This window comes from Equus asinus, chromosome 7 (genome assembly GCF_041296235.1).
Source record: "Equus asinus isolate D_3611 breed Donkey chromosome 7, EquAss-T2T_v2, whole genome shotgun sequence".
NCBI classification, from domain to species: Eukaryota; Metazoa; Chordata; class Mammalia; order Perissodactyla; family Equidae; genus Equus; species Equus asinus.
Window position 1 is genome coordinate 82,574,416 of NC_091796.1, and position 16,126 is coordinate 82,590,541.

Below are 16,126 nucleotides of genomic sequence, written 5' to 3' on the forward strand. Positions count from 1 at the left end.
AAGTTTCATGTTTAACAGAGTCTTAAGTTTTTTGAGTGAAGGTACAGACTGTATAACAAATTATGGGTGTTGAAAATCAAAAGAGATTCTTTCTCCTGCCTGGATATTCTCTTGTTAAAATGTTCTCTTGCCGGAAAAAAGGGGCATTTATTTATTTATTTATTTATTTTGAGGAAGATTAGCTCTGAGCTAACATCCACCGCCAGTCCTCTTTTTGCTGAGGAAGATTGGCCCTGAGCTAATAGCCATGAAAAAAAAGGATATTTAAAAAGTCAGCCAAGGGAATGGGAGTTATTGTTTAGTGGCTACAGAGTTTCAGTTTGGGAAGGTGAAAAGTTCTGGAAATGGATGGTGATGTTGGTTGCACAACAATGTGAATGTACTTAATGACACTGAACTGTACACTTAAAAATGGTTAAAATGATAAATTTATCAGTTTTGGAGATTTTAGAGCTATATTCCTTGTGTTTGATTTTTCCCTGTCTTCTCTCAATTTCTTTTCCTTTCTTTGGCCAGGAAGAGTATTGGAAACATTATATTTTTTTTCCTTTGATCTTCTAGCCATTTCCACCATCACTCTGCTTGCACTCTTGATTTAAAAGTTTTTGTTCTCATCTTTCACAGAATTTCACCCTTCTCCACCTAATCTTTTCTTTTTAATCTGACAAAATCAAGTGGAGCACTTTGAACTTAAATTCAGCTTCTAAATAAGTATCTCATCCTAAAATATTCCACTGCCTAGCTACCTCACTTCTATTTTTAGTGTTCCACCTGTCTCTGTCTTTAAAATTTAATTTAAATAATGTTTATTTGAAAAAAGTTTAGGTCATTTACATGTTTGCCTTTTTAATGCCAAATTTACTGTGACTTATTTGAAAAGGAGAGAATTAAAAGCAAGTAAAGCCATCTAATTACTTACTTTATAAGAGTAAGACTCACAGCAGAGTCTGAGTTGTGCTCCAGATTGTAGTATCATAAGGACACCCTTGTTGGTTATTGGATCCTGCTCCCAGTAAGTTTATTTTTGTTATGATTGAGCTTCCCATCAGTAACATTCCTTAGGCATGTGAAAATAGATGTTTTGTGTTACACACAGCTTTCCTTTGCTACCATTTTTGGATGCTTTAGTTAAGGTGATTTATTAGAGTTGAGTTCTTTACCAATTAGAATGCTGTTGGAAATTCTTCTAGAATATTTGAGAAGAAAATTCAGTTTATAGAAAAGCGCATGTTGAGAAATTTTATACATATGTACATTTTCTGGGGAGTAAGTCCAGGTTTTTTTTTTTCAGATTTCCAAAGATGTGACTTGTCTAGAAAATGTTAACAACTACTGTCTATATCATTAATGAACTAATTTATGCAACTAAGTAGCATACTGAGCATACAATATGTACTCAACAAATGTTGACGGTTGTTATTAATATCCAGCACCTACTGTATGCCCAGGCAAGAGTGGAGAGGAAATGGTGTCAAAGAATTAGGCAGGGGCTGGGTCACTTAGGATTTTATAGGATGTTTCACCACAAGCACAGCTGTGTGAGCTGCGATGGGAAGGCGCCAGAGAGACTGAAGAAAAGACCCAGAGACAGGGTATGAGACATGTTTATTGGGAACCTATGTACAGGGAGTCCGGGAGCAGCCAGCTGGATGGGGTTGCACACCGCTCCTGACAACAGAGAGGCAGTTGCTTAAGTAGGCAGGGAAACAAAGGCTACGTGCTTAGCAAGAAGAGCTGTCCTTGCATGACTAGCATTCCAAAGAACAGTAAGTAGCTCATGTAGCAGGGCTCTGTGTTCCTTCTAGACGTGATGTTCTTTGAGATAAGCAGATCCGGGATTGTTAAGACACCAGATGGTGGCATCTTTCCTTGAAGGGGGCCAGGATGGCACATAGTTACTATAGGGCATGTAGGTAATTGCCGGGCAAGCAAGGCCCTACACTCCACCCACCATGTGTCTAAATGGCCCTTACAGTCTTATTGCACCATTCTTCCGTGGATGCCTTTGAGCCAGACACATAGAGGAGCATTGCGACCATAGACCACAACAGCAGTAGAGAGCACAGCAAGAAAATTCAAGCAATAATAAAAAGGCAAGAATGCCAAAGGATGCTTTCTGCTGTGTTGAAGGGCAGGATTGAATCCAAGCAGAGACCAGGTCAGGAGACAAGGCATCGATGGCCTGTATATGGGTACGTAAGGAGGCTGTTGTGGAAGAAATGTTATGAGCATTGTCCGGGATATAGACATGACGTTCTACCTTTATTGGAGCACAAGTGCCTCCCTGAACAGCAGTGAGCATGTCAAGAGCCATTCTGTTTTGTAAAACTACTTTTGTCATTTAGGATGTTTCCTCGTTTAATAGTGTTACAGCGTGTCTGGTGTTATTTAGGACTGCTGCCATACGTTGGACTAAGACAGACACTTTCCATTCTACATCAGTGGCTGTAGCCTGTGGGGAAAAGATGGTGAAGGGGTAAATCCATCCTGAAGAGTGTCACACACAATGACGTGTGTGAACTGCCTCCCAGTTGGAAGGAAGCTGTTGAAGAGAAGACAGGATGCATGCAGGGATGTAGGGGTGTCCCCATGTGCATCTGCTAGTCCAATTATAAGGAAGATAGGGCCCGCCGTGAGTATCACACGCCCAGAACCATCCCCACAGAGTGGCATAGGCTCCTCTTTTTGTGGTGGTTTGTTTTCTTAGCCATGTATCAGCAGTCATAACAATTGTTTGGTTACACATTGTTTCAGGTGTCTACCCCATAACTTTTGAGGTACTTTCGTTTGGTGGTACAGAGTTGTTCTGATGTTCAGTACACCAGGAAAGGGTACCTCTTAACTCTATTTGTACAGCAGTTAACCAACCTATGCCATCAAAAACAGAGTATCCCGCCTTTAGGGTTATGTTAACCTGCTTACACACAAGCTGAAAGATGTAATCTTGAGTGGCATTGTAAGAGGGCACTGAAAGGTTACTTGGCTGGAGGGGAGTAGGAATGGGAAGGTGGGAGGCGATCCTCCAATCTTGCAGGGCTCTCCAGTCAGACATTGGCAGCTTCGAGACACCATGGTAACCCCATGGTCGAAGAGAGAGGCGGCTCACTGCATACCCAGCAGTTGGAGCAATTTGGTAATTTAGCAACAGTGTGTGCCCAATCAGTGGTGAGGTTAGCACACATTGTCCTAAGGATGAAAAGTAAGATGTTCAGAGGGAACAAAAACAGGGAGGTCATGACCGTCCAACAAGAAACATGTGGTTGCAGTGTCTTGGGTTAGTATGGTACCAACCTGTGGTTTCAGGCCAGGATGGCAGTACCACACTACTTGTCCAGTTGGTGTGGGTGCCGTAGGGGCAGTGGTGTAGGATAAGGGAGGAACAAGGACACACCAGAGGGGAAGGATGAAAGTGCCTTGGAGAATTGGAGGCCCTGGGTTAGTAAGTTTGGGGGTTTTGGGTGGTCTCCCCACAATAAAGGGCATTACTGTGATATCCTGTTCTAAGCCTGTCCCCCAAGGGGCTAAGCGACCACACCAGTGGGGCCCCACCAGTCCCAGGCCAAGTGACCACATGGGTCCTGGTAGGGAGTTTCTTAGGCAGAGGCACAAGCAAGTTGTTCTGAGTGCCTGTCTGTGGTTGTAGCTTTTCTACTTGGTAAGCTCTTGTCTATGGGCACACTATCATATTAAGTCCGTGTGTCAACATCCGATATGCGCTGGGTCAGGTACGTCTTTCACGTTCATTCAGTTGATGTATTGTAGTTGTTAGGCATCTCGTCCGGTGGGCTAGGGTCCTGTCGTCTGTTCTTAATTGTTGTTTCAGCAAGCTGTTGGTTCATTCCACCAACTCCACGGTTGTGGGGTTGTAAAATGCCAATGTATGTCCATTTGATCAGCCCATCTTTGCACCTGGTGGCCAGTGAAATGTGTACCTTGGTCACTGTCAATGTCTGTGGGGACACCATAATCAGTGCAGAGGTGTTCTAGGCCTCTTATGGTGGGTCTTTTGTGCGGCCTGTTTGCTGGGATATGCCTGCAGCAGCCTCAGATGTGTCTATGCAAGTAAGGGCATACCGGCAACTGTCAGAGAGAGGTAAGGGTCCAGTGTTATCCACATGCCAGCACCAGGTGGGTTGGTTGCCTCTGGTGATTTGGCCTGCATCCTGGGGAATAGCCTGGGCTGCTGGACTCCCTGGATGTAAGCTCCCAGTAAATGCTTGTGTCTCGTGCACCATCTCCACGTCTTTTCTTTGGTCTCTCCAATGCCTTCCCATCACAGCTTGCACAGCTGGGCTTGTGGTCAGACATAGGGCGTGATAGATGTACTTTCATGAATTTAGCTGGGAAGAAGTTCTTTAAGCTGGAGAGTGACATGAACTGATTGACACTTTTAAAAAATCAGTTCTGGCTACTTTGTGGTGGTGGGGTGGGGAAGGAGTGAGAATGGGAGCAGGGAGACTGTTAAGAGGCTATTGAAGTAGTCTAAGAGAGAAGTGATGGTTTCTTGGATTAATTGGTTTCAAGGTGTATTTTGGAGATAGAAAGTAGTGGATTTACTAATGGATTGGTTATGGAAGGGTGATGGAAAAGGAGGCATAAAGGATGACATCTGGGTTTTTGGTTTAAGAACTGGGGTTCATGATGGTGCTTTTTTTTTTTGAGATGGAGACTACTGGGAGAGTGTGGTTTTGAATATATTAGACTTAAGGGTTTTTTTAGACATGTAAATGGAGAGAGATGTCAAGTAGCCATTTGGGTATACAACTCTGAAGTTTGGGGAAAGATTGAAACTGGAAATGAAAATATGGAGTCATTGGCATATAAATGATGGTAAAGGCTATGGGACTAGATGAGATCTCCTGAGACTTTAGGAGGAGAGTGAAGCCAGCCCAGGATGGGGCCTGAATGGAGGAGGAGACTAAAGAAGGAGTCAGTGAGGTAAGAGAGAAACCAGTATAGTGGTTTTATAAAAGCTGGAAGTGGAGTGTTTCAAGGAGAGTGGTCAGTGTGTGAATGTTGCGAAGAGGTCACATATCAAAGAACAGAGACGTGACCACTGGGCTTAGCAACATAGGTCGTAGATGACCTTGACAACAGCAGTTCCATGCATGTAGGGGCAGAAGCCTGATTGTCACGGGTTAAGGAGAGAATGTGAGGTAAGGAAGCGGAGACAGCAGGATAGACAACTCAAGAACTTTTGCAGTATAGGAGGGGTGAGGAGGTCATGGGGTCAAGGAAGAGTTTTTTCAAAGAAGGGAAATTCTAGATGAGGCTTGCTTGCTGTTGGGTATGAGCCAGTAGAGAAGGTAGAAACTGATTGTGCAAAAGAGAGATGATTCAAGATGATGTCTTTTGACAAAGCAAGAGAAGATGAAATACAGAACCATAGCCGAGGAGTTTGTCTTTCAGAGCAGGGACAGTTAATTGATTGTAACTAGAGGAAAGTATGAGTGAAGATGCAGGTGGGTTTGTTGGTATTCATTTTTCCTAATACCCTATTAAAATATCGCTCCCATTTTAGAGATTGAAAAGGTTTGATGAGGAAGAATGATTTATTTGTATAATATGGCCCAGTAGCATCAGTAGTTATAGAACTCAAATCTCTAGACTTCCAGGTGAGTCTTCCAGTTTGTTATGTTCTTTGAGATTGAAGCATCATAAAATATAAATTAATGTATTTTGCGTCTTCTTAGCTCATCTGCATGTTTTGTTCTAGGGACAGACCTGGAAGCATCTTTGCTAAGTTTTGAAAAACTTGACCGCGCCTCACCAGACCTTTGGCCAGAACAGTGTAAGTTTTTGGTTTCTTTGTATCAGAATCGTTGCAGGAGAACTACTGCTACTTTGAGGGAGATTTTTGAACAGTTATCGTTTAACTGTAATGAATAAAATTTTTTTTTTCTTTAGGATTGGCCCTGCGCTAACATCTGTTTCCAATCTTCCTCTTTTTTTTTTTGCTCCCCAAAGCCCCAGTACCTAGTTGTATATCATAGTTGTAAGTTCTCCTAGTTCTTCTGTGTGGGACACCACCACAGCATGGCTTGATGAGCAATGTGTAGGTCCGTGCCCAGGATCCAAGCCGGTGAACCCCGGGCTGCCAAAGCAGACACCCGAACTTAACCACTATGCCACTGGGCCAGCCCCTTAAAATTTCTTTTACTTTGAAGGGAAGAGACTGAATTCTGTAGTCCAATGTTAAGAATAGCTGTTTGGTGGTTTTATTTTCTCAGAACACAGTGTAACTCAGGAAATGATAGGGAGCCTTTAAAAAATAATAATTTTAAAAAACTACACCTGTAATAAGTTCAAACAATACAGAGATACATAAAGTATTTCCTCACCTCCTTCAATCACTGTTACAAAGTTAACCACTGTTAATAGTTTACTATAGATATTTTGACCTTTTCTATGCTTATGCAGATAAGCAAATAAATATATATTTTTAAGTATATAGAAGGTTTTTGTTTTTTTTTTTACTATAATGATGGGATCATATGTACATGGTCTACAGCTTAATTTATTCCACCTAGTCATTTATTAATGGATCTTTCCAAGTTGGTAGGTATGGATCTACTTCATTCTTTTAAAATATTCCCTTGTATAGGTTATGTATTCTTGCCTTATTCGGAAACCTAAGTTCTATCTAGTTTTTGATATTACAAACAATTTAACAGCGTATGTCCTTGCATGTATATCTTTGTGCACATGGAAGAGGGTGGCTGTGTAAGAGAATGCCCATTTCCTCATATACTAGGCAATATTGGATGTTACTGATCTTTATTATTTTTACAGGGTTTTTTTGTATGTGAGGAAGATTGACGCTGAGCTCACATCTGTTGCCAATCTTCCTCTTGTTGCTTGAAGCAGATTGTTGCTGAGCTAACATCTGTGCCACTCTTCCTGTTTTATGTGGGATGCCGCCACTGCTTGACAAGCGGTGCTAGGTCTGCACCTGGGATCTGAAGCTGCGAGCCCAGGGCTGCTGAAGCAGAGCACACAAACTTAACCACTAGGTCCTGGGGTTGGCCCCAGGTTTTTCTGTTTCGTTTTTTGTTTTTATTAGTGAGGTTGAGCATTATTTTATTTTTAAATATCTGGTTATCTTTTTATTTTTAATGTGATTCTTCCTGTGAGACATTTACATAAACAATTGGATTGACAGAACAGCATACCTAAAAAGGAAATTTAAACTTTTTGATAAGGATTATTGTATCTCACCATCCTCTCGTCCAGCTCACAACTCACTCCAGATACTTCAAAGTTCAGTTAAGGCATTATTTTCTCTGAGAAGCTTTTCTTGCCCCCTCAGTCTGATTTAGATTTACATTGTTTTTTGCGAGGGGGGTCTTCCCATAGCGTCTGGTATCTTTCTTGGAGCACTTAAAAAATGTTATAGCTATTGGTTTACTCTCTCTCCTCTTCCAGACTATAAGCTCCTTGAGGACAAGGCTGCTTTCTTCTTTCTTTTTTTTTTTTTTTTTTGATTTTTTTGATTTTTTTTTCCTTTTTCTCCCCAAAGCCCCCCAGTACATAGTTGTATATTCTTTGTTGTGGGTCCATCTAGTTGTGGCATGTGGGACGCTGCCTCAGCGTGGTTGGATGAGCAGTGCCATGTCCGCCCCCAGGATTCGAACCAACGAAACACTGGGCCGCCTGCAGCGGAGCACGCGAACTTAACCACTCAGCCACGGGGCCAGCCCCTGGTTTCTTCTTATCTGAATCCTCTTTGTCCGGAGCACTGAAATGTTTATTGAAGGAATAATGTTGTGTTTGTGTTTGTTTTTTGTTTTTAAGTACCAGGCGTTGCTGAATTTGCAGCTTCCTTCAAAAGTGTAAGTAGTATCATTCTTACCTAATGAAGTTTATCCAATGTTTTGCCCCTGGGTAAAAGTTCCAATATCTCTTATTTCTTTGTTTTTAAGAATAATGTCATGGCCTTCAAATCAATTTGTAACTGTAGCCCTGGAAATCTGTTTATATTATCATCATGTTAATTGATGATAATGTCTTCCTCTGTCCAAATGCTCTATTTTGGTGTTTTGACCTTTGTTGGTTAGCCTCTTTTCTCAGCTTAAAAGCTTTTAAGGTGAGGCAGTTGAAATATTTAATGTAATGCCAGTATTCTTTTGCTCAACCTATGATTTTGAGGCTTTTCCCTTTTTTTGGTGCATTAAGACCTTAGCTTATACTTCCTTAGAGCTCTTTGAAATTTCTCAGTGGCCCATCAGAAATCTAAAGGAAAACATCCATTAGAGGCACAGCTTTTCCACTTCCAGGGCACCAAGCATTGTGCTTGATGCTCTAAATATATTTTCTTATATATTCCACACCAGGAGAATATGATGATTATAATGTTAACTAGCACTTACATAGTGCTTACCATATGCCAGGCGTTGTTATAAGCACTTTACATGTATTATTTCATCTTCCCAAAACCATGTGAGATATAGGTACTATTATCATCCAGACAAGGAAATAGGCCCAGAGAGGTTAAGTATATTTCCCGAGGATATAGTTATAAGTGGCAGAACTAGGCTTTGAACCCATTAGTCTCCTTACCAGCATCCATACTCTAAAGACTGTGCTTAGAAGCATTTGAGCCCAATGTTAAAAGCACCAACAGAGAAACTTGAAAGTTAAGTTACTTGCCCAAGACCTGGTGAGTGATAGGCCAAGATTTGAACACAGGTATGTCTGATTCCAAAGCCCGTACTCTTTCTATTAAATCATGCCCTTGGGGATTTGTAATATAACTCTCACAGTACCTTACTATATACTTAGCATTCTCTACTCATTATTAGAGTTAAAGGTGCTGAGTTAAATATTAAGGCCCCTCTGGGCCTGTGGCTTTCAGGTCCCATGAGAGTATTTGTTCAGAGGGAGTCTGATGTTGTAGCTTCTTTCATTTTTTCAAGAGCTGGGATTGTGTGAAAACTGGCCTGTGCTGCTTTAGCATCCAATAAGGCCTCAGCATGAGGAGTGCAGGGTAGCTAGGCTTTAGAGTCAGACCCACTCGGATTTGAATCCTGAAATCTGCTACATAACTATCTGTGACCCGAGAAAGTTTCCTAACATTTTTGAGCTTTAGTTTTCTCAGCTGAAACTACTTCATAGGATTGTTAGTATAAAATGCTATAATGCATGTTAAACACTTTGCATGGTGTCTAGGACATAATAAACAATCCACAGTCACTATTATAATTATTATAGCAACTTTAATCTAGTAGATTGAGTAAAAAGGACCTGAATTAATTTTCTTAGATTCTCATTCATACTTAGTTTTCAGTTAATTATATTTGGTTACAACTAAGTATTTTAAGTTGTAAATATAAATAAGTATTTTTTAAAAAAACTTTTGAGTATAATGTTTCTTAAAAATCTGATTAAATATTTACACCTTTTTCCTAGAAGTGTGCACATACATATCATTATGAGTTTTGTTTCTGTGGGTTGAGGGCCATCTTAGGACCCTAGGTTAAGATTCCCTGGTATAGTCTGTTTCCCTACTGGGGGTAGAAATGGTGAGTTTGACCTACAGCCTTCTACAGGAGGCAGTATGGAGTAGTAGTTTCTGAACTCAGGCTTCGTGGGTTTTGAATCCTGGTAGCACTAGCTGTGTGAACTGAGGCGGGTGATTTATTATCTTCCTCTACTTTGGTTTTTTTCATTTGTAAAATGAGGATAATAATACCTGTGTCACAGGGTTGATTTGGAAAATAAATGACATGATACATTTAAAGTGTTTTACTTGTCACATAGTGGCAAGCAAATGTTAATTTTAATTTTTTTGGTGAGGAAGATTAGCCTGAGCTAACATCTGTGCCAGTCTTCCTCCATTTTGTGTATGGGATGTCTCTACAGCATGGCTGATGAGTGGAGTAAGTCCACATCCAGGATCCGAACCTGTGAACCCAGGCCGCCAAGTGGAGCATGCAGAACTTTAACCACTCAGCCATGGGGCCAGCCCCAGTAAATGTTAATTTTAAATAAAGGAAAAGGGCTCAAAGCTGAAGCAGTCTTGCTCAGCTGTACCTGTCTGCACAACAGAATCACCAGTGTGCAGCTGTGGAGCTTTTGAAAAATACATATGTAATGTCCCTTGCTCTGTACTCTCCATTGGACCCTTCCCCAACTCCTGATGTTCTAAATCTATACATCTGGGGTGTGGCCAGGACATTTGTATTTTTTTTTAAGTTGCATAGATAACTCTTGTATACAACTAGGATTGAAAACTTGCCCCAAAGCTATTCTAAGAATGGGCTCTCCTTCATATTTTGTTAAGTTCACTTTCAGAAATGAGAAGATAACTTAAAGTTAAAATTTTGTAAAATATCTACAATAAAATGTAGTTTCAAATGTTGATCAATACTGTCTTCTCTCATTCAAAGTAAGGATTTTATTATTCTTGATTCTTCTTTGAATCTTCTCCTCTGCCAGAGAATGTTACTTATTGATGATTGTTTCAAACAGTCCAGCTGTAGGCTTTCACCAGAACTGAATTTCAAGTAGTTTCTTTCGCTGCTATACTAAACTTTTTGTGCCTAAAACACTAATGATAGTCAGACCTAATTCTCCCAAGATCGTTTCTCTGATACCTACTTTAAAAGGTGAGCAGTATTATTTTGTAAGGTGACTATTTATAGGCCATGTCTGAACCTGGAAGAATCGGGGTTTTTGAAATTGTAATTTGCCAAAATTTTCAAACTACTTGAAGGCTATGTGACAAGCTCCTTTTCCTGTAAGAAGGAAGAGTGGGGTCTCTTCACGTTTTATATGTGTCAATGGATATATATATGCTTATGTTCTGACAGCCTATTACCAGCTCTCCACCCAAATGGATGGCTGAAATAGAACGTGATGACATCGACATGTTGAAAGGTAAGCAATGCTGGTGGCCTCTTTTAACCTGATGTTTATGCTCTTCCCCAAACCACCTTTCCAACTTTTCTCTCACTATTCCCTTAAAAGTATTCTTGGTTGCAACCAGACTGCCTACGTAACCATACTTATTCATAGTTCTTCATATCTAAATGCCTTTCTCTACTTCTCCACGTGTAGAAGTCCTGCCAATTTAAGACTCAGTCATGATGATTTCTTCCGCTGCTAAATTCCCTTAAAATATTAACTTTATTTTGTATAATGCTTATAGTTAACAAAAAGCTCTCACATAAATTTTCTCATTTGATTCTCATAAAGATCCTGTGAATTAGGTATGATGATGTCTGAAGTTTAGAGATTAACTTAACCAAGATTTATTAGAAAGAGTTAAAAATTTAAACTCTGATCTTTTAAGTCTAGTCTCTTGCCACTGTAATACAAGTGCCTTATTTAGGATTTACTGCCATATATTGTTGTCAGTACTATTAATTGACAAACCTTTAGTGGGTTAAGACCTGTCTTTTCTTTCTTTCTGTCCCATCAATTTCTCCCATAAAGAATACTGTAAGTAGTGAATATTGTTGTTTGATAAATGACTCGGAACTCAACCACAAAGTGGAAATTTAAATTAAAAAACATTAATTTTCCTTGATTTTGCTCTACTTTATTTAATTTTTTATCATCCTTCTGCTGATAAGATTCATGATGGTTGTGAAGTAATAGACTGAAATTAAGGTAAAAATCTGGGATTCTTGAACTATTTAAGCAGCTGAACAGATCAAGAAAGTCTGCGTATGCCTGATATGGATAATGAATGTGGCATGATAAGTGGGAGAAAGTAACATCTTCATCTGATTTCAGAAGTAGTTCATTGTTCTGTATGAAATGCTTAAATGCAGATCCCCTCCACCAACCATGGAAAAATTAAGTCTCAAGGGCATCTCAGGTTCATTGTTCTAATGTTCCAAATAGACATTTATATAATATCCCATCAGTATGTACTTTCTAAGGAAACTTTTATTTTTTTTATTTTTTATTTTTTTTAAGCTTTTATTTTTTCCTTTTTCTCCCCAAAGCTCCCCCGGTACATAGTTGTATATTCTTCGTTGTGGGTCCTTCTAGTTGTGGCATGTGGGACGCTGCCTCAGCATGGTTTGATGAGCAGTGCCATGTCCGCGCCCAGGATTTGAACTAACGAAACACTGGGCCGCCTGCAGCGGAGCGCGCGAACTTAACCACTCGGCCACGGGGCCAGCCCCTCTAAGGAAACTTTTAAATTTTTAATAAGGATCCTAGTATTATTTTCCAAGCAAATTGACTTGTGTCTTAAACCTAAAAGGAATGAGTGCTATTCAAATGAAAATCTGGAAAATAAGTTTTTATTTTAAGTATACTTTTTATCTGATAAACTTAAAAAGTCTTAGAGGAATTTGATTTGAAGGGAAAGTTTGGATTAATATTTAGTCTTTGCTTTCTGGACTTAGGGAAATGGGGAGCAGTAAGTAGTTGCTGTTTTGTAAATGATAGTGGAGACAGTGTCCATTTTGCAAGACAGAGATGTGTCTGTGGGCTTTCTCAATGCTATGTCAAATCACAAAGTTTCATATTTTAATGGTGTATTTATTTTGTATGATAGGCAAAGTAAATGTTATAAAAAGATCCTTAGGATAAAACACATAATTTACTATTGTGTCTATACTAACTCTCTTCTCATTAAGTGGGTAAGCTCATCTGAGGCATTTTGCAGTAGTGGGATAAATCCACTGGGGTGGGTGTGTGTCTGTGTGTGTGTGTATAGAGGGAATGATTGGATGAGAAGAGATGTGGATGCATTTTCTACGTATTTGCTAGAAATTAAGCTTGAAAACTTTTATAACAAGGATTCCCAGCCCAAATGAGTTGTTGCTAGAGAACAGTGGAAAGAAATGGTATTGAAATAAATGACTCTGTTTCAGAACTGGGGAGCCTCACCACAGCTAATTTGATGGAGAAGGTACGAGGCCTACAGAACTTGGCCTATCAGCTGGGGCTGGATGAGTGTGAGTACCCAGATCACATTTATTCAGGGTTGCATGTTGTGTATTTCATGATGAGTTCTAGCTATAATTCAGAAGGTATCTTTATTAGGTGTTCTGAAGGTAAGAAGTCACTGTAATCTAAAGTGTGCCTTTTATGATAGTGTGTGCTGGAATAATTACTGAGTTTACTAGGTAACAAGTTATTTTTCTCTGTACAGTAAAAGTATATTGGAAACCCTTTCAGTTTTAAGTGATAGAATGTCAAATCAAACTAGCGTGAGCAAAACTGGGACATTATTAGTTCACGTAAATTAAAATTCCAGGAGTAGAAATAGCTTGGAGAATATCTACTTCCATGACTCTTATGGATGTCATTGAGATGTGCTCTTGTTCTTGCTTTTGTTTTGTATCTCAAGGCTTTGCTTCATTCATGTATTAGTCTTATTCTTTGGTGCTGCAGATGACTCTTTCCTAGAACTGGGGAAGGTGGCCAGAACAGCTCGAGTTTATGCGGTTTTCAGTCTCTTAATTCCCCAGAGAAAGAACGTGTTTTCTGAACATTCCAACAGAAAGGTCCTAGTGAGGACTGTGTTCCATCTTGGCTCACATACCTATCCCGGAACCAGTACTTCAGCCAGGTAGCATGGAACACTCTGATGGTCCAGGCCTAGGTCCTGGGTGCAGACACAGATTGGAAGAGTCAGTCTACTCAAATCACATGGAATTGGAGGGAACAATTAGTTCCCCAATGGAAGGGATAGATAGCAGACCAAGAACATAATCTACCATAAGTAATATTTTAAAAGTTCTCATTTATTCCTGTCTGCTTTCTATTCTTTTAGTTTAAAATTATTTCTTTATAGGTTGTATCTTTTCCAATTTTTGACTAATAGTTAGCCATCTCCTTAGCCATCTTTATCTTCTCTTTATTTTCAATACTGTGATTAGCAGTTGGCTTTCTTTTACCCGGAAAACATTTTTTAATCACTTCGTGAATCAAGGAGCAGAAAATAACAAACTGCTTTGAGATGTGGTTGTTAGGTGGTCTGCTAGGTTCACATTGTTACCTCGCTTTCCTCTGTGTACTGTCATTTCTCGTGAGTAAAGTTTATATCTTGGCAAAAGTACTAATTACCATGTATGTCACGGAACTCCAGGGTTTATAATGAAAAGGCAAGCTGCGATTATTAAATTTGTGAATGCAAGACTTGTATCATATACAACTTGATTCTGTTTCTAGCTCTGGCTAATAAAAGCTGTAATGATCATAATAATCCTTTGTTTCTCAGTGTCAATTCTTTTTATGAAATAAATTTTATGCTCGCCTTATCAAGAAGATGCTATATTCACAATCCCTGACTTCAAAACATACTACAAAGCTACAGTAATCAAAACAGCATGGTACTGGTACAAAAACAGGTGCACAGATCAATGGAACAGAATTGAAAGCCCAGAAATAAAACCACACATCTATGGACAGCTTATCTTTGACAAAGGAGCTGAGGGCATACAATAGAGAAAAGAAAGTCTTTTCAACAAATGGTGCTGGGAAAACTGGAAAGCCACATGTAAAAGAATGAAAATTGACCATTCTTTTTCACCATTCACCAAAATAAACTCAAAATGGATTAAAGACCTAAAGGTGAGACCTGAAACCGTAAGGCTTCTGGAAGAAAACGTAGGCAGTACACTCTTTGACATCAGTATTAAAAGGATCTTTTCAGACACCACGCCTTCTCAGAGAAGGGAAGCAATAGAAAGAATAAACAAATGGGACTTCATCAGATTAAAGAGCTTCTTCAAGGCAAATGAAAACAGGATTGAAACAAAAAAACAACACGCTAACTGGGAAAAAATATTTGCAAGTCATATATCTGACAAAGGCTTAATATCCTTAATATATAAAGAACTCTTGCAACTCAACCACAAAACATCAAACAACCCAATCAAAAAATGGGCTGGAGACATGAACAGACATTTCTCCAAAGAAGATATACTGATGGCCAATAGGCACATGAAGAGATGCTCATCATCGCTGATCATCAGGGAAATGCAAATCAAAACTACACTAAGATATCACCTTACACCCGTTAGAATGACAAAAATATCTAAAACTAATAGCAACAAATGTTGGAGAGGTTGCGGAGAAAAAGGAACCCTCATACACTGCTGGTGGGAATGCAAACTGGTGCAGCCACTATGGAAAACAGTATGGAGATTCCTCAAAAAACTAAAAATAGAACTACCATACGATCCAGCCATCCCACTACTGGGTATTTATCCAAAGAGCCTGAAGTCAGCAATCCCAAAAGTCCTGTGCACCCCAATGTTTATTGCAGCACTGTTTACAATAGCCAAGACGTGGAAGCAACCTAAGTGTCCAGCAACAGACAAATGGATAAAGAAGATGTGGTACATATATACAATGGAATACTACTCAGCTGCAAAACAGAACAAAATCATTCCATTTGCAATAACGTGGATGGACCTTGAGAGAATTATGTTAAGTGAAATAAGCCAGCGAGAGAAAGATAATCTGTGTATGACTCCACTCATATGAGGAATTTAAAACTATGGACCAAGAACAGTTTAGTGGATACCAGGGGAAAGGTGGGGTGGGGGGTGGGCACAAAGGGTGAAGTGGTGCACCTACAACACGAGTGACAAACATTAATGTACAACTGAAATTTCACAAGATTGTAACCTATCAATAACTCAATAAAAAAAAATTAAAAAAATAAAAAAAATTAAAAAAAGAAGATGCTATATTATCAAATATATTATGCTATATGTAAGATCCTATATGTACCAAATGTTAATCAACAGTATTATCTTTAGTTAGTTGTAGTTGAAATTATTATATTCCCTCTGTTCGGTTTTTCTTTTTCTGCTTTCCTACTCAGAAAGATAATGAAGTATTTTTTTTTACCACTTTTTATTATGGAAAATTGTAAACGTATACCAAGATAGAATAGAATAATAACCTCATGTACTCATGACCTGGCTTCGATAGTCAATATATGGCCAATCTATTTCACTTATACCAATTTTGCATAATTATTTTAAAGCAAATCGCAGGTATCATAGTACTTCATTGCTAAATAACTTGATATGTGATTTCAAAAGATGAGGACTTTCTTTTTTAAAAAAATATAACCACAATTCCATTATTGTGCCTAAAAAATTTTAACTAACTTGCTTGATATCATCAAATAGCCAATCAGGATTCA

General features: G+C 39.1%; 1 protein-coding gene across 11 annotated transcripts in view; it reads left to right on the forward strand.

Moving 5' to 3' along the window:
* Window positions 1–16,126, forward strand: part of LIN52 (lin-52 DREAM MuvB core complex component) — a 111,545-nt gene that overhangs the window by 1,648 nt on the left and 93,771 nt on the right. For 10 of the 11 annotated variants that reach the window (XM_014835777.3, XM_070514056.1, XM_044773991.2 and 7 more), the window contains exons 2-5: window positions 5,717–5,791; window positions 7,795–7,832; window positions 10,812–10,878; window positions 12,834–12,917. In XM_014835777.3, the coding sequence (XP_014691263.1) occupies window positions 5,717–5,791; window positions 7,795–7,832; window positions 10,812–10,878; window positions 12,834–12,917 (264 nt within the window). Of the gene's footprint in view, window positions 1–5,716; window positions 5,792–7,794; window positions 7,833–10,811; window positions 10,879–12,833; window positions 12,918–14,185; window positions 15,614–16,126 lie in introns of those variants that run through there. The other variant, XM_014835778.3, reaches the window with a different exon arrangement.